Source organism: Panthera onca, chromosome E1 (genome assembly GCF_046562875.1).
Source record: "Panthera onca isolate mPanOnc1 chromosome E1, mPanOnc1 haplotype 2, whole genome shotgun sequence".
Taxonomy (NCBI): domain Eukaryota; kingdom Metazoa; phylum Chordata; class Mammalia; order Carnivora; family Felidae; genus Panthera; species Panthera onca.
Window position 1 is genome coordinate 30,371,023 of NC_138352.1, and position 21,485 is coordinate 30,392,507.

The following is a 21,485-nucleotide window of genomic DNA, read 5'->3' on the forward strand; positions in this document are numbered from 1 at the left end:
ACAACTCTGCTCCTCACAGGGACAGCACTTGATAGTTGGTGCATGTGTTCAAACCCCCTGCACATGTTAAGACTCACATGTCATCAGTGAGGAAACAGGCTGGGAGGGGTTTATGACTTGGTCTGGGGCAGGGCTAGGCCTGGAACCTAAATATCAGGGGCCTCCAGCCCTGACTATTCTGTGGGTCCTGAATCTCTCCCTGAGGTTTCTCGCTCTGCTTCCTTGCCCTCCTTGAACCCCAAGGATGCCTTCAATTTCTGACCCTTCCAAGCCCAGCTCAAAGGCACCTCTCCATGGCTTCCTTCAGGTCACATTGTCCAAGAGCCTTTGAGAGGCTGCTTGATATTAACTCCTGACTCACCCAAGTGACCCTGCCCTCTGGGAGCAGGGGCTCTGCAAAAGGAATTAGCTGTGCGTCCCCATCTCCCTGATTTCCTTCCTCTGTAGGGAAGATTCATTCATGAAGTTTCTGTATCTAATCCTTTGCCCAGCTGCCTTGGGAAGGGAAATCAGGCCCTGCCCACAGAGCCAGAGACAGGACTGACTTTGGAATTTGCGAGCTGAGTACAAAATGAAAATGCGGAGCCCTTTGTTTAAAAAGTAAGAGTTTCATAACAGTGACAGCAGAGCATTAAAACCAAGACCAGGGCCTTTCTGAGCATGGGGTCCAGTGCATCTGCCTAGAGCACACATCCATGAAGCCAGCCATGACTGGCCCTTAGGAGCTCCTAGACTTTATGTGGGGGGAAGGGCAAGATTTGGCACACGGCTCACAGCTGGAGCCAAGGATGGGCAGGATGCTTCCTTCTGCGTGGTCCATCACTAGGACCTCTCAGATCCCCAAACCTCTGCATACTCTGCATCTCCCTGGGTGCCCAGCCAGCTCCTTGAGATGGGCCAAGCCAGGGGTTAGGGCTCCATTTTACGGATAAAAGATCCCCAAGACTCTGAGAGCCTGACTATGTAGCTGATTTCCTCATGATGTATAGGCAGAGTGTGGAGCTAAGATGGGCTTGGGGGGCTTGCTTAGGAGACAGGGCAGCTCCAGGACTTCCATCAGCTGCTGGAGGTCATGGGCAGGCCGGCTTCACCTCTGCCCCCACCCAAGCCTGCACAAACCCAGCCTCGCCAGCCCACAGCATGGAGCCTGGCAGGTCAGGATGGAGCAGCCAAGGTAAACAGAGGTTTCCTACCTCACAGCCACTCACCCAAGAGGGAGTTCTGGGGCAAGCCCCGGCTCACTTTGCACTGGCTCAGGGATGGCAGCTGCCAAAATGTCCGTGGCCTTTTCCTGCCCCCTCCATTGGCCCATGTTGTGCTTCCCATGCCTCCCATGCTACACCCCTCACAGGGGTAGGAGAGACCTCGTTGGGGCCGTACCGGGAGAAATGGAGGTACAAAATCAGAAAATGACCTAACGTCCACACAAAGAACTGAACTCAACTGTCTGTGGCAGCTTTACTCATCACAGCCCCAAACCGAACACAACCCAAATGACCATCAACGGGGGAAGGACAACAAGCTGTGGTATGTCTATACGACAGAATACTTCTCAGTGAAAAAAAGGAGCAAGCTATTGACATATGCCACAGCATGGATGAAGCTTAAAACCCTTGTGCTGAGTGAAAGAAGCTCATACTGTGCAATTCCACCTCCATGAAATTCTAGAAAAAGCAAAACAAATCTAGTGACAAAACAGATCAGTAATTGGCTGGGGGTTGGGGAGAGATTGACAGCAAAAGAACAGGAGGGAACATTCTAAGGTGACAGATGACAGGGGTGGGGGTGGGGGTTACATGCATTTGTCAAAACTCATCAAACTCTGTGCCTAAAATGGGTACATTTTATTGTATGTCAGTTACTCCTCAATACAGTTGGATTTAGAAGAAAAGATAGAGGTAGGAGCCCGAGGAGGTGGGTGGGCACGTGGCTGCCATGTGGGTGTAAAAGTTTCAGCAACATCAGGAGGCAAGGAGACAAGCCTCCCGAGGAGCGCTCAGTGTTTAGGGGGCAGGGACCTAGGTCGGCCCAAGGAGTCCCCATATTCCAGGGGCAGGAAGTGGATGGGGACCAAGAGGAAATGACTCAAAAGGATGGAGGAGAACCAGAGGGTTGTGATGTCTCAGATGCTGGGGAGAAGGGGCTCCGGCCAGGTCATGGCCCACAGCTGGGGAGGTTAGAAGAGGCCAGAGAAGCAGTGCAAGGTCTGGGAGAGGCCAACCATGAGGACCCCTGCTGTGGCCTCCCCATAAATGCCTGGCAGTGTCCCCTACAACCTCCGCTTGACAGTGTCTGTACACTGGCCCAGGGCCCTGTTCTGGCCATCATCTAAGGAGTCGAGTGGCGTTGAGCGAGCCCTGGGACACCGACGGGCCCAGTGTGGGGACTGGCCTGAACTCTTCAAGCAGAGGTGTTATCCCTGCAACTCTGGGACCCTGAATGGCTAAGGAGACCATTGGAATCTGTGCTGACCCCCTTGAGGGCCTGGGCTGGCCTCCAGGACGGACACAGGCCCCCTCTACACTCCATAGAGCGGCTAAATTTAGCCAGGCAGAGGAGGCTGTCTTGGGGCTGAGGGCTTGGCAGCACTGCTTTGTCTCCCTACAAGGTCTGGCCCAATACCAGAGCCAGCCACTTGGCCTTTGGGCTTATAAGGTCTGGCAGCTCTCAAATACTGGAGTCTCGGGGTGGGCTCTGGGCCAAGCTCTCAGACTTTGGGGAGCCTCCTCTCCAGCCACTGGCCAGCAAGGGAGCTACTTAGCCAAGGCACTCAATTTCTAGAGCCTCAGTTTCCTTATCTGTAAAATGGGGGTTTCGGTGCTTACATCACAGGGCTGTTTTAAATAAAATCTGTGGAGTGTGAAAGCACCACGTCCCCTGTAAACTCTGACCCCTGCCCTGCCCACCCCTGCTCCCCACAATGCCTAGAACAATCACAGATGTCTGTCCCTGGGGATGCTGGAGTGGGGGCAGGGGCGGGAAAACATAGTCCTGGATGGAAAGATGCATTTTAGAACCAGTGAAAGATGCATTGATCCTATCAGCTGCCTCTCTTACTCTGGCAAAGTTACTAGGAAAAAAGAGATCTGGGAAGAGAAATGCAATTGCTTTTACTTCTTTTTCTTTGGGGCGTGCTCTAGATATGAAAACCTCAAGTGAAATAATCCTCCATGACAGTCTGTTTTCTGAATGTCAGGGTCAGAACTGAGGCTCTAACAGGAGCAGATGTGTGTGCTCCAAACAAGGGTGTCTGAGTAGCTAAGGAGACCCATTGGAGCCTTGTGCCGAAACCCCTTGAGGGCCTGGGCTGGCCTCCAGGATGAGCAGAGGCCCCCTCTGCACCCCACCGGCCACTAAATTTAGCCAGGCAAAGGAAGCCATCTGTCCATTGGTCCATCTGTCTGTCAGCAAGGCTGGCTCCTTGGAACGGGGGAGAGGGGAGAAGAAGGAGGAGGAGGTGGAGGAGGTCACGGTGATGGTATCCAAAGGGCAGATACAGATTGGAGGATGACTGCCTGAATTCCCTTGCCCCCTCCTCCTCCCCTCACCTAAGTGCCGGCTGCCCTCCTTAATATCCAGGAATCATGGGAGGAGAGGGATACAAAGATGGCTCGGGAAATGCCAGCATCCACCCCGGCTCTTCATCACAAGCAATTCATGTCCTGGGACCTGCTATTCCAAGAGCCACGGGATCAGCTGGAAAGAGAATAGGCCCTTTTATGTGGGATCAAGACCAGGCCGAGGGGATGTGATCCCCTTAGGTCTGGCTCCCAGCATCTCTGGATTTTTTGCTTAGAAAATCCCAGGACATGGTTCTGGCCTGCCCCGCTTGACGGTGGCATTGGACACACAGTTGAGTCTGAGATTGGCGAGACTGATCTGTCTGAAAGGGGGATTGGCCCAGGGTGCTGCAAGAGGCCACGGACCTGCCCTCGGTTGGGGCCTTTGCCATCCAGAGAGCAGCTCTGCTCAGGCACACCTGGGATTTCCAGCCCTTGGGTATGGTTCCCTGACTAGAGCAATTTCCCAGCTAATTTCCCAGCCATGAAGAAGACTCTTATCAGCCCTCAGGGTGAGGCAGTTTGGACTGCAGGGGAGCGCCCCACACCCCTGGGACACCCAGCCTCCAACTCCCACCTCTAGAGGAAGTCCCAAGGACACCTGGCCCGGTTTGAGGGGCAGCCAGCAAGGCCTTCCTGCTTCAAGCTGAAGCCTCCAGTACCACCCAGGGTGAGCTTGGGCAATTCATTTCTCTTCTCTGAGCTCATTTCTTCATCTGCAAAACAAGGCATGGGGTCGGAGGAGGCCTCTGGCTCCAAAAGCCAACATGAGGCCTCTGCCCCATCCCAGTCCCTGGGGCCTTGCATTCCTGCCCTGAGCTGGGGTTGAAGACAGGGGTACAGAGGGGCTGTACCCCAAGATCAATAGTGGCCTCTGGTTTTTGTTTTTGTTTTTGTTTTTGTTTTTGTTTTTTTTGTCCTCAGCATTATTGGGACTCACCTGGCTAGGGCCTCTACCTATGAAAGAAATCCATTATCATCCCCATTTCACAGATAAGGACACAAGCTCAGACAGGTGAGGCAAATTACCCAAGCCCTCACAGGCAGCTAGTGGCAAAGCCAAGGATATTAACCAAGGCCGTCTGCTGTTAGGCTTACCCGGATGCATCTGAGGGAGCCCAATGGCAATGTGTAACTGATGTGGCCCTTGACTCTTCTAGGCACTTGCCTCCCTCTGCTTGTTTCAGGGAGGTGGAGGCCTGGCTAGGACAGGACAGGGCAGGTGATGGGAGAGGAGAGGTAAGCTATAGAGATGCCAGCCCAATGCTAAGGTTGGTTGGGCACAGGCCAGGCTTGGACTCGGACAGGTGGATGGAAGGTGGTCTACAAGGACAGAGGTGGGGGTCCTGTCACAGGCTCTGGAAGTATCAGGTAGCTGGACCAGAAATGTCCTACGTCCTCTTCTGCTCTCCTGGCCGCAAACCTCCCAGGGACAGAGCTCCCCACCTGGGGGCACAGGTAGAGTGAGAAGGATGTTTGGATGTGGGGATGGATCCCCGGTTTGGGGAGGGCTTCAGCCTGAGGCCACTCCACCCAAGCCCTTGGCCCTGCTCTGTTCTGTTCTGCCAGGTTCGTTGGGGGTTGACAGCTTTATCTTTGCCTTGTGACGAGTGGCCTGTGGTTTTCCTGCCAACAGCTTCTGTTTCCGGAGGCTCAGCAGGGCTGAGGCGGAGCCAGGAGGGGCAGTGGGGCTGGGCCTGGGTGGCCCCACTAGCCCCGCCCCCATCCATCTTTGGGAATTTATTTGTCCACAGACAGGGCTGGCCCACAGTCCATTGCCTGCCAGGGGCCAAGAGCTGCTCTGACCACCCAAGGATTCTCCTTCTCAATCCAAATGCCTCCAACTAACCCCTGACTCCTGACCTCTGGCCCCAAGCTGCCTTGCCCTACCCTTCCTAAGGGACCAGGAAACCCCTAGAAGCTCCACTGTAGACGTGGGCGTTGACGGTGGTCTCACCTCAAGAGCAAAGGCTGTGCAAGGCGCTCAGTTCTCAGCCCCTAGCCTGGCCCACCATGGCACAGCGGCTCCAGGATGAGCTGTCTGCTTTCTTCTTTGAGTATGACACTCCCCGAATGGTGCTCGTGCGCAACAAGAAGGTGGGCGTCGTCTTCCGCCTGATCCAGTTCGTGGTTCTGGTCTACGTCATCGGGTGAGTCTGGGCCCCCTAACTGCCACCCTCTTGCACCAGCTCCCAACCTGGGCCTTTTCTCCAGGCTCGGGGATGCCCCCCAGGATCCCAACGAGCCCCTCTTTCTCTCCATTGGTTGTCATCCTCCGTGACAAACTGTAATGCTATTCGGAAAGAATGGAAGCCTGATAACTCACTGTCAAGATGGGGACACTAAGGTAGAGAAGGGAAGCCTTGCTCTGGGTCATATGGTGAACAAGAAGCAAAGCCGTTGGGTTCTAAGGAACTGACTCACTGTTAACAGTCTTTCAAGTGGTGAGTGGCGCTGGAGGCCAGGGCCCCAGCAAACCACATCCAAGTCTTACTTCTGACCACCCAGCCAAGCTGGCCACTACTAAGAGATGGAGGCCGCACCCCATTTTATAGGCCAAAGAGGGAAAGACCCTGCTTCCACCTGCCCCGCCTAAATTAGAGGCATCCTGCAATATTTGAGACCCCCAGAGCAAAGAAACTTCCAAATTCAGAACACCTGGCACCTAAACGGTGGCATGTCAGGCAGAGGTTGGAGGTCACATCAGGTTGCAGGGATGACTGCTCCTTTATGGGCATCTTGAGACCTGTCCCGCTGAGGCAGAAGTAAGGTGGGAGTCCCCTGCAGTCTGGCTGTCCTGGGAACTGTGCAAAGGCCATCTTCTTAAAATCAGTCTTGCTGTCCCAGAAACCAAGACAGGCCTGGCAGGGGCTTACCCATGTGTGTGCTTGTGTGAGCACGTGTGTGTGTGTGTGTGTGTGTGTGTGTGTGTGGTGTATGTATCTGTGTTGTACCTAAAGCTCTGTGTGGATGCATGTGTTCTCATGTGTCTGGGCATGTGCCTACTGGGTGTGTCCCTGGGGTTGGGTATCCACATGTGCATGTCCTGTGGCTGAAGTGGCTAGGTACCTTACGTGTTCGTCCCTGCATGTGTGTGGAGGTGGGGAGATCATCATGTCCACTCACAGTGATGCTGCAAAGGGTTCTTGAAGGCCCCAGGGCCACTGAAAGGGTTTCAGCTCCTGCTGAGGGGTTGAGGGATGCCCGGCAGAATCATTTTGCTCTGTGATTCTGAGGGCCCTGCCCCTCTGCTCCCCATATCCCCATTTTTGCTGTGGGACCAAACCAGGACTGCTGACTGGAGCCCAGGGCAGGCTGACCAGGAGGCCAAACAGTGACCATATCTCTCTGGGCCCTCCAGGGCCTCTGTTATCCAAAACAGCCTTCCCTCTACCCCCATCTGGCCCCCAAGGTCTCAGAGCTGGTCAGATGGAGTCAGAGCCAGGACCTAGGCCTCTGATACCTTCAGCCTCTGCCTCCCCGCTGCTCACAGACCAGTTTGACATCTGCAATGTCATGTGAGCTCCTCCAGAAAGGAGCAGTGGGTCCCAGCTAGAACTGAGACCTCCTGCCCCCAAGACTTGGTGCTGCCTTCTCCTTTCCCACCTCACACGGGCTCTGAGAACTTTGCAGTGAGGCACTGATGCTATGATGCCAGGCACAGGACAGGCTTAAAAGTTCATCCTTAGCTGCGCTCCTGATCCTCCAGGGAAAAGAGAGGTTGCCCACCCAGGCCCAGCCCATCCTTCACCCAAAGAGATGGGAGACGGTTGTCCTCACTGTGACCCCCGTGGCTCCCTATTTCTGCTTTCAGGTCAGCACTGGGACCAGCGCCAGGACCCTCTTGTGTGTTGGTCACAGCCTGTCAGAGGGAAAGGGACAGTCCTCCCCTCCCACCACCCCACCCCTAGCTGCACCATATGCCCCAAGCCACCATTCAGTCCTGAACACATACTTCTAGTAACAGGGACCTGCCTACTTCCCTCCTTCCTTTCCTCCCTCCCAAGGACAGTCTACTCAGTTTCCAAATGGATGTGGCCTCCTCAGTGTTGGTGATGCTCAGAGACAATGAGTGATTTAGTGTGGATCTCACAACTAGAAAGAGGCTGAACCAGCTCTGAATCCAGCTGCAATTTCCAAAGTTGGCCTTGAGATCCTGGAAAGGAAACATCCTCAGAGAGGGGTACCGACTTGCCCAAGCGTATAGCAGAGAGAGGAAGGCAGGGTGTCCTACGATACCCACCCCCCCACAACCCCACCCACAAGCCCAGACGTCCAACTCCTGCTGTCTCTGGCACCCTCATCTGGCCACTGCCCACTGCTTTGCTAACCACTCAGCTGGAGATGGAAACCAGCCTGGACTTGGTCTTACTATCTCAGGTTTCAAGTTCCCAGCTGTTCCACAAAACAAGGGCGGGGAGATCCCCTCTAAAGATATTGTACACAGGCACATTCCTGAGGAGGAATGGCCTTTCTTTACTTACCCCCCCCCCCCACCCCTTCCCAAGGCCGCTGTCTGTCTGGTCCTGTGGTTGCTGCAGGGTACAAAAGGGAGCATGGGAGAAGAGCCAGACTCCTGCATTCCAGAGACAAGGGCACAAACAAGATGGGGGATGGACGGACAGAGAGACAGAACTGGACAGAGGGACAGACATTGGAGCACAACCATTCCGATGAAGAGACAGGTCCTGAGACTTAGAGATGGAGAATTACTGAGATGGAGGCAGAGAGGCTGAGATGCTGAGAACCCGAACAGACTCTGAGGAGGGAAACTGAGGCTGTGTTCTCTATCAGTCACACTCTTCTGGGAAATCCATGGCAAGTGGAGCGAGCAAGTGGGCCTGAGGCCCCAGTGGGCTGAGCTAAGCTGTTACTCTTTTGGGCTCAAATTAAAATGGTTAATTTGTGGGGCGCCTGGGTGACTTAGTTGGTTAAGCATCCAACTCTTGATTTTGACTCAGGTCATGATCTTGCAGTCTGAGATCAAGCCCCGAGTTGGTCTCTGCACTGAGTGTGGAGCCTGCTTGGGATTCTCTCTCTCCCTGTCTCTCTGCCCCTCCCCTGCTGTGGTCTCTCTCTCTCTCTCTCTCTCTCTCTCTCTCTCTCCCTCTCTCTCTCTCAAACACACACACACACACACACACACACACACACACACACACACACACAAAGTAAATAAATAAACATTAAAATATTTTTAAATGGTTAATTTTCAGTTAGAACTATCTCCTGGGTGGTGATGCGCTCTCTGGAACTCAGCATATAGGCTGTGGGCTGTCATCTATGACCTATCAGGCCCATACAAGAGTGTACTGGGATATGTCCCTGCCTGGAGAGCTCTGGTTTGGAGAAGAGAGAGGTCTGGCTGCAGCTCACAGGAGAGTCCCAGTGGGATTTGTGAATGCTGCTTGGTAAGAGGAGTGTGGGAAGACTTCCTGAAAGAGACAACACAGTGGTGGAACCACCTTGAGCAAAGAAGCCTAGGGGCTATAGTCCAGGAAAGCCTGTTCTTGGCTTTCCTAACCCCCTGTGCACCTCCACACAGAGTGCTTGAGAATTTTACATGCTTCTAAGATTTTCATATGAATCCTGGAACACACCAATCAGGGATTAGGATAGATACAAATTATTGCTGGGAAAAATGCATTCAGGGACATTTCTACAGCATCTTCTCTGTGCCTATTTCTGTGTTGGGCTCCATGAGAAAAAGGTGGGGTACAGGGTAGGCAAAGGAAAAATGAGGAGTGAAGAATGAGTTGGCCAGGACTTCTTTGGTTCCTAGTGAAGAGTGGGGCTATTGAGTGGTTTATATAACTGGAAAAAAAAAAAAATCAAAGCAGGCTTTGGGCCTGGCTGGATCCTCCATGACGAGAGCACAGGAAGAGAAAGTTCCACAGGGAAATGGTGGGGAGTTCAGGTTGGTCCTACTTAGGTTCTCCAAAGAAGCCAGGATCTTCTCCCCTTCCCCGCTCTGCCATCCTCTGGGCTTCATTCTTAGGCAGTCTCTCTGTCCTCATGGTGGCAAAATGTCCCCCAACAACTCCAGGCTGATGTCCCACCAGCTTAGCCATCCCTGGGGCATAAGACTGTATCATTTTCCAGAGTTCCAGCAAAAGTCCCAGATCCAACTCTTACTGGCAGGGGTTAGGTCAAGGGCCTACCACAAAACCAATTGTTATGGTCAAGGAAATGAGATACTCTGATTAGTAGAGTCTGGTTGTGTGACTACATGGTCCAGGCACTCATGCTGGAAAGCAAGGTATGGTCAAAGGTCCTGGGGCAGGAAAGGAACAGCAAAAGAGTCACTAGGATTAGGCTGTGGATAATGAGAGAACTGAAGGGAAAGGAAGTGGAGGGTGAGAACAGCCACTGATCCAGGCCTCTGAACGCCAGGCTGAGGAACATGGGGAGCCATAGAGGGTAGTGGGGAGCCATAGAAGGATGTCTATCAGGGGAAGGCCCAGGGCAGGCAGGTGTTGGGGTGGGGGTGGAGGCCAGAAGTGGGCAGCTGTGAGGAGGCATTAAAAATGCCTCGTTAAAAATGTTTAAAAACACAAATTGTCAGCCTGACTTATCTGCAGACTGCAGGTTGATTAACCTCTGAACACTCAGCATGGGTCCCAGCTGTGAATTCAGTCCTTCTCATGCCTGGAGTCTGGTCTTAGCCCTCCCCAAGGCTTCTGTGCCCCATAGCATGTGCCTGGGCTGGTCAACTGCTGCCTACAGTCTATGGGTACACCTCGTGTCCCACCAGCCACAACCTACCCTCCCGTCCCATGCCCAAGTTCCCTTGGCATCTGCCCCAAAGAATGTGGGGATAATGGAGAATGAGGGTGTGAGGATGATACCTGGGCTTTGAGGGGGATACAGTAGGTATGGTGCCGTCCTCCAAGATGAAGGCACCAGAGGGGCAAGTTCGGTGGGGACATGAGGCATTCAGGTTGGTCCCACTGAATTTTTGTTTTGAGATAGAAGTCAAATGCCATAACATTCACCCTTTAAAAATATACAACTCCGTGGTTTTAGTATAATCACACAGTTGTACAACCACCACTATCTAGGTCCACAAAATATTCACGAGTCCAAAAAAGAAAGCCTACACTTCTTAGCAATCACCCTCCATTCTTTCTCTCTCTACAGCCTATTTTGCCTACTCCGGACATTTCATATAAATAAAATCATATAATATGTGGCCTTTCCCGTCTGGCTTCTTTCACTTAACATAATATTTACTAGGTTCATCCATGTTGGTTGTAACATGTATCAGTAGCTCATTCCTTTTTCTGGCTGAATAATATTCCACTGTATGGACATACCCCATTTGGTTTGTTCATTCATCAGTGTATGGTCATGTGGGTTGTTTCCGCTTTTGCCTCTTATGAATAATGTTGCTGTGAACACTTGTATACAAGTGTTCATACAGACATATTTTCAGTTCTGTTGGGCACATACCTAGGGGTGGGATTGCTGAGTCAAGGGTAATTCCATGTTTAACTTTTTGAGGAACTGCCAGCCTGTTTTGCAAAGGGTTGAGTTTGAGTTTGAGGTGCCTGTGTGATATCTGGGGTGAGGGACCAAGAAACAGGGAAGGAATGTGTGTCACAAAGCAGTGGGCCATGTAGACATGTATGTAAGTTCCTTGAGTGCAGAATTTTGGTTTGTTTTGTTCACTTCTGTATTTTTAGTGCCTAGAACAGTGAATAAATAACAAATAAGTATTTGTTGAATCACTAAATGAATGTGTGGAATTAGATCTCTCAGGAGAGGTGCAGAAGTAGGGATAAAAATCTGGGGACACAATGTATCTGTGACAGCTCGCACGAGGTTCTGTCTGGGCTGAGGATGGCAGCCAGGGCCATGGGGGCAGATGGACATTTAGAGAGAAATCACTGACTCGAGACAGTGAAAATAAGAGAATTATTTATCACATGCCTACTGCATGGTCATTTCCTTAAAGAGAACTCATGAGAACATCCCCTAGTCACCTAGACTTGTTTTCTTCCTGGGGCCCAGCCCACAGTTGAGTGCATGGTAGGGCCTTGCTCATATTTGTTGAATGAACAGCATTTTTGAGGTAGGTGCCATCAACTCTTTTACTGAGAAAGCCAGGACTCAGAGAGGTTTTGTCCTTAGCCTGGTGAGGCTAAAGTCACACAGCTGCCAAGCAGCAGTGCCGATACCCTAATCTTGGCTCCTATTCCCTGGGGGTGGGGGTGGGGATGAGGGTAGGGGGGGCACTTGGCCAGTCCCTCTTGGCCAGTCCACTATGTGCCGTCTTCCATGAGGGGCTGTCGGAGAAAAGACTCAGGACAGGGTATTGCTGAGGATGAGGTGGAAAGAATGAGAAAGATAATGTCTGGAAAAGGAGGGACTTCTGAAGATGTTCATGTCTTTGACATCAGACCCCCTTGATGGTGACAGCTAGGCCAGGTCAAGGTAAGCATGGGTGCGGGGGGCTGATGCCACGGTTAATCCATTATTATCAGAACCGAGGTCATTGATGTCAGATTGACTTTACCATTTTACCCCCAGGATTGACAGTCCACGGGGGCGGGCATAGCCGAGAGTGACTGTATCAGCCCCTGCACACAGCCGTGGTGTGGCTCCACTCTCCTGCCTCCTAGCAGACATGCTGATGCTGGGCTGTTCAGTGGAGAGGGGCAGAGACCTGGGCCGGGACCTCAAGCCTGGGGTCTGCCCCTGACTTGGGAAGGACACTCCCTCAGACCTCCGTTTCCCCATCTATACTGTAAGGAGTTGGTATTGGACCCAGAGAGAAATTCTATTGAGATGTTGGATGGGGGCTGCAGAGAGGGAGACCTGTGACCCTCTTATAGGGGATCAGGACATGGAGCAACTCCCCATCACCCCCAACAGCTCCTCTGAGCTTGGGCATTAATCCAGAATCGTCCCTGGAGGAAAGAGGTTAAGGAGGGTAGCAGTAGGTGATGTCCCCAACTCTCCCTGATGAGGCTGGAAGCACTGAGGACTCGAGGCCTTTGTCATGCCTCACCTGTTTCCATCTGGGACCTGCAGGGGGCAGCAGTGACCATGCTTAGGCTTGGGGGCACCTCCAGAGCCAGGCTGGGGGAGGGACTTAGAGAAGATGAAGAATGGACTATGGGACTGGAGAGGGACGGACGGGTGGGATGACTTCTGGGCCCTGGGGCAGGAAGACAGCCCCCAAAAAGCTAGCACTGACTCTGGGACTAAGATGCCCAGAGAATTGCTACCAGGCCTGAGCTCTGGGACGCAGGAGAGAGGCTTTGAGCTCTGCTTGGACAGGTGGGCTGAGGGTAAGGTGAGGGATGAAGGGGATATAAACATACCTGCCTACAGTCAGACACAGCCACAGGTGTGCTTACAGATTTCCCCTGGAGATACATAGCTACACACTCTGACGGGCACCACACATGGACAAACACACACACACACACACACAGTTACCCTGAATCTCCATGCAGTCTCTCCTGAAGGAAATGGGGCATACCCAGGATCCTCAGTTGTTAAGTAACAGAAACCAAACCCAAATTGGCTTAAATAAAGGGAATTTTTTAGCTAATATAACAGAAAAGTCCAGAAGTAAATTTTTTTTAACATGCCTCAGGCATGGCTAGATCCAGGAGCTCAACCATTATCAGGAGGCTGCCCTCTCCATCTCCTGGCCTGACTTTCCTCTAAGTTGGCTTCATTCTCAGGTTTACTCTCTCTGTGAGGTAGCAAAATGCCTAACCTTAGTTTTGGTCTTATAGCTACATTGTTTTGCTATCCTGCAGAAAGGATGTCTCTTTACCAGTAATTCCCAGAAAAACCCTGGCCTCATTGCTGAAACTCCCCAGGTTTAGAGTCCATCTTTATTTTTATTTTTTTTTTTTTTATTTTGAAGTAATTTATTTTTTTTTTCTCTTTATTTTTTATTTTTTTTTATTATTTTTTAATATATGAAATTTACTGTCAAATTGGTTTCCATACAACACCCAGTGCTCATCCCAAAAGGTGCCCTCCTCAATACCCATCACCCACCCTGCCCTCCCTCCCACCCCCCATCAACCCTCAGTTTGTTCTCAGTTTTTAACAGTTAGAGTCCATCTTTAGACCCATCACTGTTGCTAGGGCGATGGAACATTGATTGGCAAGCCTTGGTTGTGTGCCCCACCCTCCAGCCCCCAAGGTTAGGACGGAGGTAAATTTCATTGAACCTCCCAGATGGAAAGTGAACAACCTAAAACAACAGGGGTTCTTCATGCTGGAAGGGAAGGCCAGAATGTCCCAAGACAGCTGGGAGGCCTCCAGCCTGAGTCACTCCCACAAAGGCCTCAAATGGAGCCAGATAACACAAGCTCTTCGGAGGGCCACTTGCCCCCCTCTGTTTCTCTTCCAGTCCCCCTTGCCAGGGGCTCCCAGCGTGGCTGAGATAATCATAGCTAATGTCTCTACAGCACTTACCGCACCTGCCAGTCCCCACTCTAAGTGATCTATGTGCATTAAGTCACAACAAGTAATATTGGTACTATTATTATTATTCCCATTTTACAGATGAGGAAACTGAGGCATAGAGGGATTGAAGAGTTTATCCCAAATCACACAGCCATGGGTAGTGTAGCTGGCGTTCCAATGCAGGCTCTTGGGCACCAAATATCAGGTTCTCAGCCATCATGCTCTGCTAGGTCTCAGTGGGAGAATCTTAGGAAGGAAGGAGAACTCTGGCATAAGGATTATGGTCTCAGAAGCTTGGCCTCCAGGCCCCAGAAAATCCTGCTTCTTGGAAAAGGATCTGAGAGAGTCCTTCAGCGGTTCTCCTCCCTGGGAATTAGTATTTTCCCAGGGAAAAGCAGGGTGGAACTTCAGGTACAGGCCAGCTCAGGGAGGCAGGTGAGGCTCTCCTGCCCCCAGCCCAAGATGTTAGCTTTAGGAGCAAAGAGTGGCTCAGAGATGCTTCTGGAGACAGGAGGGCAAAGGATTTGACATGTCTAGCTGGTGCCAGCAAGGGCAGAAGCCCATGTAACCTCATGCCATCTTTGAATGGTTCTGCACAGCTCTGGTCGTTTTAACCCCCAAAACACTCCACAGGTGGGTGTTTGTCTACGAGAAAGGCTACCAGACCTCAAGTGGCCTCATCAGCAGCGTGTCTGTGAAACTCAAGGGTCTGGCCGTGACACAGCTCCCAGGCCTGGGCCCCCAAGTCTGGGATGTAGCTGACTACGTCTTCCCAGCCCAGGTGAGCTGGCTCAGGGATACACCTTCCACCCACAGGGCCTGGCTCGGAGCAGGATTGGACTCTGTCCAATAACAGATGGGACGAGTCCAGCTCCTATCTCCCTCTGGGCCTCAGCTTCCCTAACCACCAAAAACAGGTTGTTATATCATCCCACTCTGCCATCATCTGTTATGGAGGCCGCTGGGTATCATGTGGATTCTGAGGGTTTGTTGGGGCAGTGCTTGGGTTCTGGGGGGGTGCTGTTCTCCCAACTCAGAGCCCTGGTCTCCCCTCCCCTGCCCCTCACTTCCAGGGGGACAGCTCCTTTGTGATCATGACGAATTTCATTGCAACCCCCCGGCAGGTTCAAGGCTACTGTGCAGAGGTGAGGACTGCTACCCATCCCCTCTCCCTGCTTCCTGGACCCAGGGAAAAATAACATGGAAGAGAAGGTCCCCCTGGGGGTTGAAGATAGGATTCCCAAGGAGACTGCAGTGGTGAAATTTTAGGCATAGACTCACACGAAGTAACAATCCGAGATTTCCCTCCCAGCTGTGTGTCAAGCAAGGTGCTGAGCCTCCGTGCTCACCCAATCCCCAAACCCTAATGTCCCTGTTCCCTGCCAGCTGACACTGGTAATAGGGCAGCTGGACATGAGCCCAGAAGGGTCCTGGGAGGGGTCTGGGGGGAGGAGGAAGCTGTAAGCAAAGTTCACCCCAAGGTGCTCCAAGATTGCCCCACGACTTCCCTAGGGCCCTGGGGGTGAGAGGAGAGTTTCTTAGAACCCACCCAAGGGGCCTAGGACCAGCAACTCTCCCTTCCCTTAGCACCCGGAAGGGGGCATATGCACAAATGACACTGGCTGCACCCCAGGGAAGGCAGAAAGGAAGGCCCAAGGTAAGCTCAGCCTCCTCCTGTCCCCCTGCACAGCCCTGAAGCTCCAAGCTTCCTCCACCAGCAGATCCTTCCTGCTCTCTCCCTTGCTGCCATCCTAGCCTTGGCCTACCCTGTCCCAGACCCAGACACATTTCTGTCCTCAGGTTTCTGCTCTTGGGTGTCCCATCACTGGGGGCTCTTGTGGATGAGGGGCCTCCTCTGTATCCCCAGCTTGGGATGAGCACCCACGGGTTCCTCCCTTGTTCCAGGTATCCGCACAGGCAAGTGTGTGGCCTTCAACGACACCGTGCAGACATGTGAGATCTTTGGCTGGTGTCCCGTGGAGGTGGACGACAACGTCCCACGGTAATGCCTTATCCATCCAGGGAGCTAGAAGCAGGTTCCCTAACCAAGCAGAGGGGCATCCGGATCCAGTTCTGGAAACGATCTGTCCTGCCTTCTTCCAACCCCACCCTTACCCCATCTGTATGGCCCAAGCCAATGATCCCCCTGGCCCCTGGTCATTACAGCACACCCATCTCCCACAAAGCCAAGGCCACAGGAAGATCCCATAGGTTATCACACCCCCACACCCGTGACAAACTCTGGTGGGCGCACGGGGGACTCCTGGGGAGGGGGCAGTGAGTGAGTGCAGTCTCCTCCAGCCCTGCCCTTCTCCAAGAGGCCGAGAACTTCACTCTCTTCATCAAGAACAGCATCAGCTTTCCACGCTTCAAGGTCAACAGGTTTGTGGGAAAAGGGGGCAGAAATGCAGGAGCCCCTCGAGGCTGTTCCAGCTGGTCTTGACTGTCTCTGTCACCTTCTACTCTTGCTGATTTCACTCTGGAGACAGAAGCCTGAGCTGGGCCCCTCGGGTGGGCTGCTTTTAGTCTCCAAGGGCGGGGTTTAGTGGAATTTGTGACGGATCCCCAGAGCTTTGGGGCATGGTGGGCAACCTCCCAGCTGGCGTTCTGCGGCCACTGATGCTCTCCACTCCCATTATAGGCGCAACCTGGTGGAAGAGGTGGATGCGGCCTACATGAGGACCTGCCTCTATCACAAGGCCTTGCACCCACTGTGCCCCGTCTTCAAGCTTGGCTATGTGGTACAAGAGTCAGGACAGAATTTTAGCACCCTGGCTGAAAAGGTATGGTGCCAGGCGAGTGAGGAAGGCTGGGTCCTGGGATCATCAGGTCAATGAAGGCTTTTAAGTCCCAGGTAGTGCCCCCCTCCAGCCTCTCTGGTGAGGGCTGAGTATATATATGCATCTATTCCCTAATATTGGGCACTCCTGAGGGTCAGGCCTGAGTCCTCAGCCAGCCTGGCATGGACCTGACACGGAGGAGGCACCCAGAATGATTGGATGTGGGCAGATCTTATCACCTGGATGTTTGCTGAGGTCACACTGTTGTTTAAATATTAGATAAAAGCAGCTTGAATTCCATGACCCATGGCCCTGAGAAATCCTGCACCCTGCCCAGGATTCCTGGGAATTCCAGAAGCTGGAATTTGCACAGTCACCTGGGGCTCCGAGAGAAGCAGTACCTTATAAGGAGCGCAGACCTATCTGACTGGGTTCAAATCCTGTCTCTGCCCCTAACGAGCAATGTGACCTCAGACTAGTCTTTTACCTTGACTGTGACTGAGCTTTTGCACCTACACAGTGGGTACAATAACAGTACCAGGCTCAGGGGGGTTGTCTTGAGGATCAAGTGAGCTCACACGTGGGACAGCACTTCAGTGCTGCCTGGCATGTGGCAACCCCCTCCCCCCCCCCCCCCCCCCCCGTACATGTTCCCACGTGATCATTATCATCCTTCTCCTGCAAGTGCCCATTTAGGGCAGGAAATCAGCTTATTTTCTGTGATATCACACATACACACACAACACGTCTAGCACAGGGGCCAGCAAACTTTTTCTTTAAAGGGCCAGAGAGTAAGTATTTTCAGCGTCACAGGCTGTATGGACCGTGTTGCAATCACTCAAGTCAGCTGCTGTAGGGCAAAAGCAGCCACGGATGATACGCAGACAGACTCGGCCCTCTGGCCTCAGCTTGCCAAACCCTGGAGGGGGTTACACTGGAGCAACACATGCCACCCGAAAGCTGAATGTTGGACCTCCCTGTCCCTAAAATCTCCCCGTCACCTGCACTTCTTACCCCTCCCCATCATCTACAGATGCCTGTGTACCTGCCTCCTGCTTAGTTGCCCAGCTCTCCTCTCACTCTGACCCCTTCCCAGCACTCCTGTTGCTCAGCCTAACCCTGCGTGTCCCTGATTCTTGCCTTGCCCAGAGGAGCTTTACTTGTTCAAGTTTTCTCTTCCTAGCCCAGGTCTTGACAGACTCACTATTCAACACGATTGCCTTCCATGCTGTGACTTTCACTAGGAACTCAGGAGTCAGTGACAAATGAGACAGCCAGCCCCACCTTCATGGAGCATACAGTCTTAGAGGAGATGGGCTAATAATCACACGAAATAAATATATGATTTCAAACTGGCAAATGTTCCAGGAGAAAACACAGAGGGAATAACAGGCACACATTTGAGACTGGAAGGTGTGGTTAGGGAAGACCCCTCAGAGAAGGTGACCACAAGATAAGAAAGAGCCAGCCTTTTGGAACTAAGGGAACTTTATGTGCAAAGGCCCTGAGGTAGAAAGAACTTGGTGTGTTCTAGAAACCATCGGAAAGTTGAAGTGTGATGGATGGGAGGTGGGGCCAGCGAAACTGACAGGACCTTCACCCTGAAGCAGCTTCTCGAAGTCTCTTCCTGAACAAACAAAAAATGCTCCCCCCACCCCCCGCCCCACTCAAGAGATTGCTGGCATCGGCATAAGACAGGAGTTTCTTGATCCCGAAATCCTGGATCTTAAACACCCGTGTCCCTGCAGGGCGGCGTGGTAGGCATCACCATTGACTGGAACTGTGACCTGGACTGGCAGGTACAGCACTGCAAGCCCATCTACGAGTTCCACGGACTGTATGAGGAGAAAAACCTGTCTCCAGGCTTCAATTTCAGGTGCCTGTCCCCCTGAACAGGTGCACACAATTTCAGGTGCAGGACCCCACCGGTGCACCCTTCCTTGGGGTCCCAGAACCCCTTGAGGCCAAGCAAGTGTGCCCAGGAAGGAAGCAGAGGAAGCCGGGCAGCTCCCATTCTCCTGGGACTGGCCAAGCAGGGAGCCCACAGGGAACAGGACCTTGGCAGCCTGAGCTCCGCCCTTTGAGGCCTGCCTGGCCAGGGCTGGCAGGGGAAATTGCCGACCTCAGGAGTTAGGGTGAAGGTGGAACACAGCATTCCTGGAATGAATGTTGGGGGGCATGGGACTGTCCTCACAAACCTCTGAGGGCTCCTGCTGAGCTCTGAGAACACTGGACCTGAAACTGTTCTCCATCACTCATTTCTGCAACCTCACCCTTTCCCCAAGGTTTGCCAGGCACTTCGTGGAAAACGGGACCAACCACCGGCACCTCTTCAAGGTGTTTGGGATTCGCTTTGACATTCTCGTGGATGGCAAGGTGAGTGTCCGGTGCGAGGGACAGCCAGAGACACAATCTCAGTTCCCATGAGTGCTTGTTAGGTGTCCACGGTTATGGACAACGGGAAGTTGACTGGGCTTCATTCGGTACTTTTACTTCTAATAACAGATGGACCCGGATACCTGCTGAGGGCAGGTCTTTCCAGTCTGTGACCTCACCTCCTCCACTACCTCCCTGTATCCAGGGAGGCAGAGCCAAGGTCAAAACCCAGTGCTTCTAACCAGCAGCTGGGTCCCCATGTAGAGCTAGAGCTGTGGGGAGCAGTCTGTGGGGCCAGCTGATGGCGGGGGTGGGGGCAGATGGGGAGCCCCTTGCCCCAGGTCTGGCCTTAGGGTTTCTGAGAAAGGCCGCGTCTACCTGGCTCCTTCTGACTGTTAATTCTTCTCTCCCTGGGCCCTGCCACCAGGCTGGGAAGTTTGACATCATCCCCACGATGACGACCATCGGCTCTGGGATTGGCATCTTTGGAGTGGTAAGTGTTAGAATCACGGGGCCACTGTGCTAGGGGTTAGTCCCTCCTCCACATCTCGGTGGCAGCCAAGTCTCTCACCCCTACTGTGCCTACCCCACTGCCTCAGACCCACAGTATGTCTGCAGAAACTGAGGCCCAGAGCTGGGGCAGGACAGAGGTGGGCTGGGGTGATCTTGATGCCCTGAGAGAACAACAGAGCATCATCCCCCCCACCCCCTTCAAAACCTAAGGTGTGGATAGGGCAGGACTGAGCCAGGCCCCCACAGCCAGTAGGGACCGATGTGGGCTGTGGAGGGCTCGGTCCTCGCCACCATGTTATATCCACCATCTCGCTGCCCTCAGGCCACGGTTCTCTGTGACCTGCTGCTGCTCCACATCCTGCCCAAGAGGCACTACTACAAGCAGAAGAAGTTCAAGTATGCGGAGGACATGGGGCCGGGGGCGGTAAGAGAATCCCTGAGTTGGGCCTTTCTGAGGTCTTAGGCCCACGTGTCTGTGTTGGGGGGGCCAGCTGCTTCCCTGGGGCTGACTTTTTATCCCCTCCAATGCTTACACAGGGGGAGCATGACCCCGCGGCCACCAGCTCCACCCTGGGCCTGCAGGACAACATGAAGACATCCTGACCCTCGGCCCCTGACTCCTAACCAGACACAGCATGACGCTTCAGGCGGGGGCCCTGGTGGGGTCCCAGCCAGGACACAGAGGTCTCCTCAGGAGCTCTCCAACCTCTTAGCCAGGCAGACACTAGGTTGCCTGCGGCTCAGCGTGGACACTGGGAGAGACCTGTGCAATTCTGGGCTCTGGCCCCAACTCCACAACCTCCAAGGGAGCTTCACTCAGCCTCAGCCACTCCTGGTCTAGAGCAACTGGGGCTGGGCAAGGCTCCTCTCACACTCCTGTGTCAGAGAAGTGTGCTTCTCTCTCTGGGCCCTCACGCTACCCCACTGCCTCACGTCTCTAGATCCATGCTTTCCCATATGGCAGACACTAGCCATGATGACAATTTAAATTTATATTAACTTAAATTGAATAAAATACAAAATTCAGTTCCTAAAACTAGCCACATCACAACTGCTAAATAGACATGTGTCTAGCGGCTGCCATATTGAACCACATAGAATACTGCAGAAAGTTCCATTGGACAGCTCTGCGTAAGCCCCATTTCTTACTGGCCCCAGATTTGCCTAGGGACCTTATCGACAGTGCAGGCACCTGGGCCCACCTCAGACCTCCTCAACCAGAATCTGTAGGGCTGGCCACAGATCTGTAAGGATGGCAAACTCCAGACCATTTTCAGGATATAAGTTCAAGAACTGCCTCTGATTAGGTATCAGATTCAGCCTGGGCCTGCATGGCCTCGCGGATGCAGGTACTGAGCAGGTGTGCGGTGTGTTTATAAGCCACGTGGTGTCTCACGTACACACCCCCGTACACACACTCATCTACACGCACACCCCATTCCCATCCACACTCTGTTTTTGAACAGCTAGAGCCCTGCAAACACAACCATCTAAATATACCTATGCCCTCGAGTACAGACACATGGTCCATGCCACAGCACCTCCATGGGGATATGCTTCTCCCCAAGTGTGTCAGGCTGAGACCGTCCCTTCTAGCCATGAATCCTTACTCAGCTACCTCGGGTTGGGGTGGAGACCTGGCCAAATCCTGGGCTTCCTACTCCTGTCCCAGCCTCAGCGCCTAAGGCCTGCCCAGTTCTGTTTGAACACAAGGTCTGGGGAAAGTGAGGGGCGGAGTACAATAAAAGGAATGAGGACAAACCTCTGCCTTCTGTACTTTTCCCCACTTTTCCCTCTCTGAAACTAGGTGTCCCCGTCT

General features: G+C 53.0%; 1 protein-coding gene across 2 annotated transcripts; it reads left to right on the plus strand.

Moving 5' to 3' along the window:
• Positions 1–4,795: 4,795 nt before the first annotated feature.
• On the plus strand, positions 4,796–21,456 carry P2RX1 (purinergic receptor P2X 1). Of its 2 annotated transcripts, XM_060647036.3 has the most exons (12): positions 4,803–5,710; positions 14,631–14,778; positions 15,071–15,142; positions 15,585–15,654; positions 15,903–15,999; positions 16,299–16,379; positions 16,639–16,780; positions 18,526–18,653; positions 19,063–19,153; positions 19,581–19,646; positions 19,989–20,090; positions 20,204–21,455. In XM_060647036.3, the coding sequence occupies exons 1-12, from the start codon at positions 5,574–5,576 to the stop codon at positions 20,267–20,269; spliced, it is 1,200 nt and encodes a 399-aa protein (XP_060503019.1). In that variant the 5' UTR covers positions 4,803–5,573; the 3' UTR covers positions 20,270–21,455. The 2 variants fall into 2 exon arrangements, with proteins under 2 accessions (XP_060503021.1, XP_060503019.1); XM_060647038.3 differs by lacking the exon at positions 16,299–16,379 and having other exon boundaries at positions 4,796–5,710; positions 20,204–21,456.
• The last annotated feature ends 29 nt before the right edge of the window (positions 21,457–21,485 follow it).

Bases quoted from the DNA above. Each gene is read 5' to 3' on its own strand.
- P2RX1 (XM_060647036.3), top strand. From the start codon at position 5,574: ATGGCACAGCGGCTCCAGGATGAGCTGTCTGCTTTCTTCTTTGAGTAT. The intron at 15,143-15,584 runs GTGAGGACTGCT...CCCTTCCCTTAG, and splicing joins TTCAAGGCTACTGTGCAGAG to CACCCGGAAGGGGGCATATG. The intron at 16,380-16,638 runs GTTTGTGGGAAA...CTCCCATTATAG, and splicing joins CCACGCTTCAAGGTCAACAG to GCGCAACCTGGTGGAAGAGG.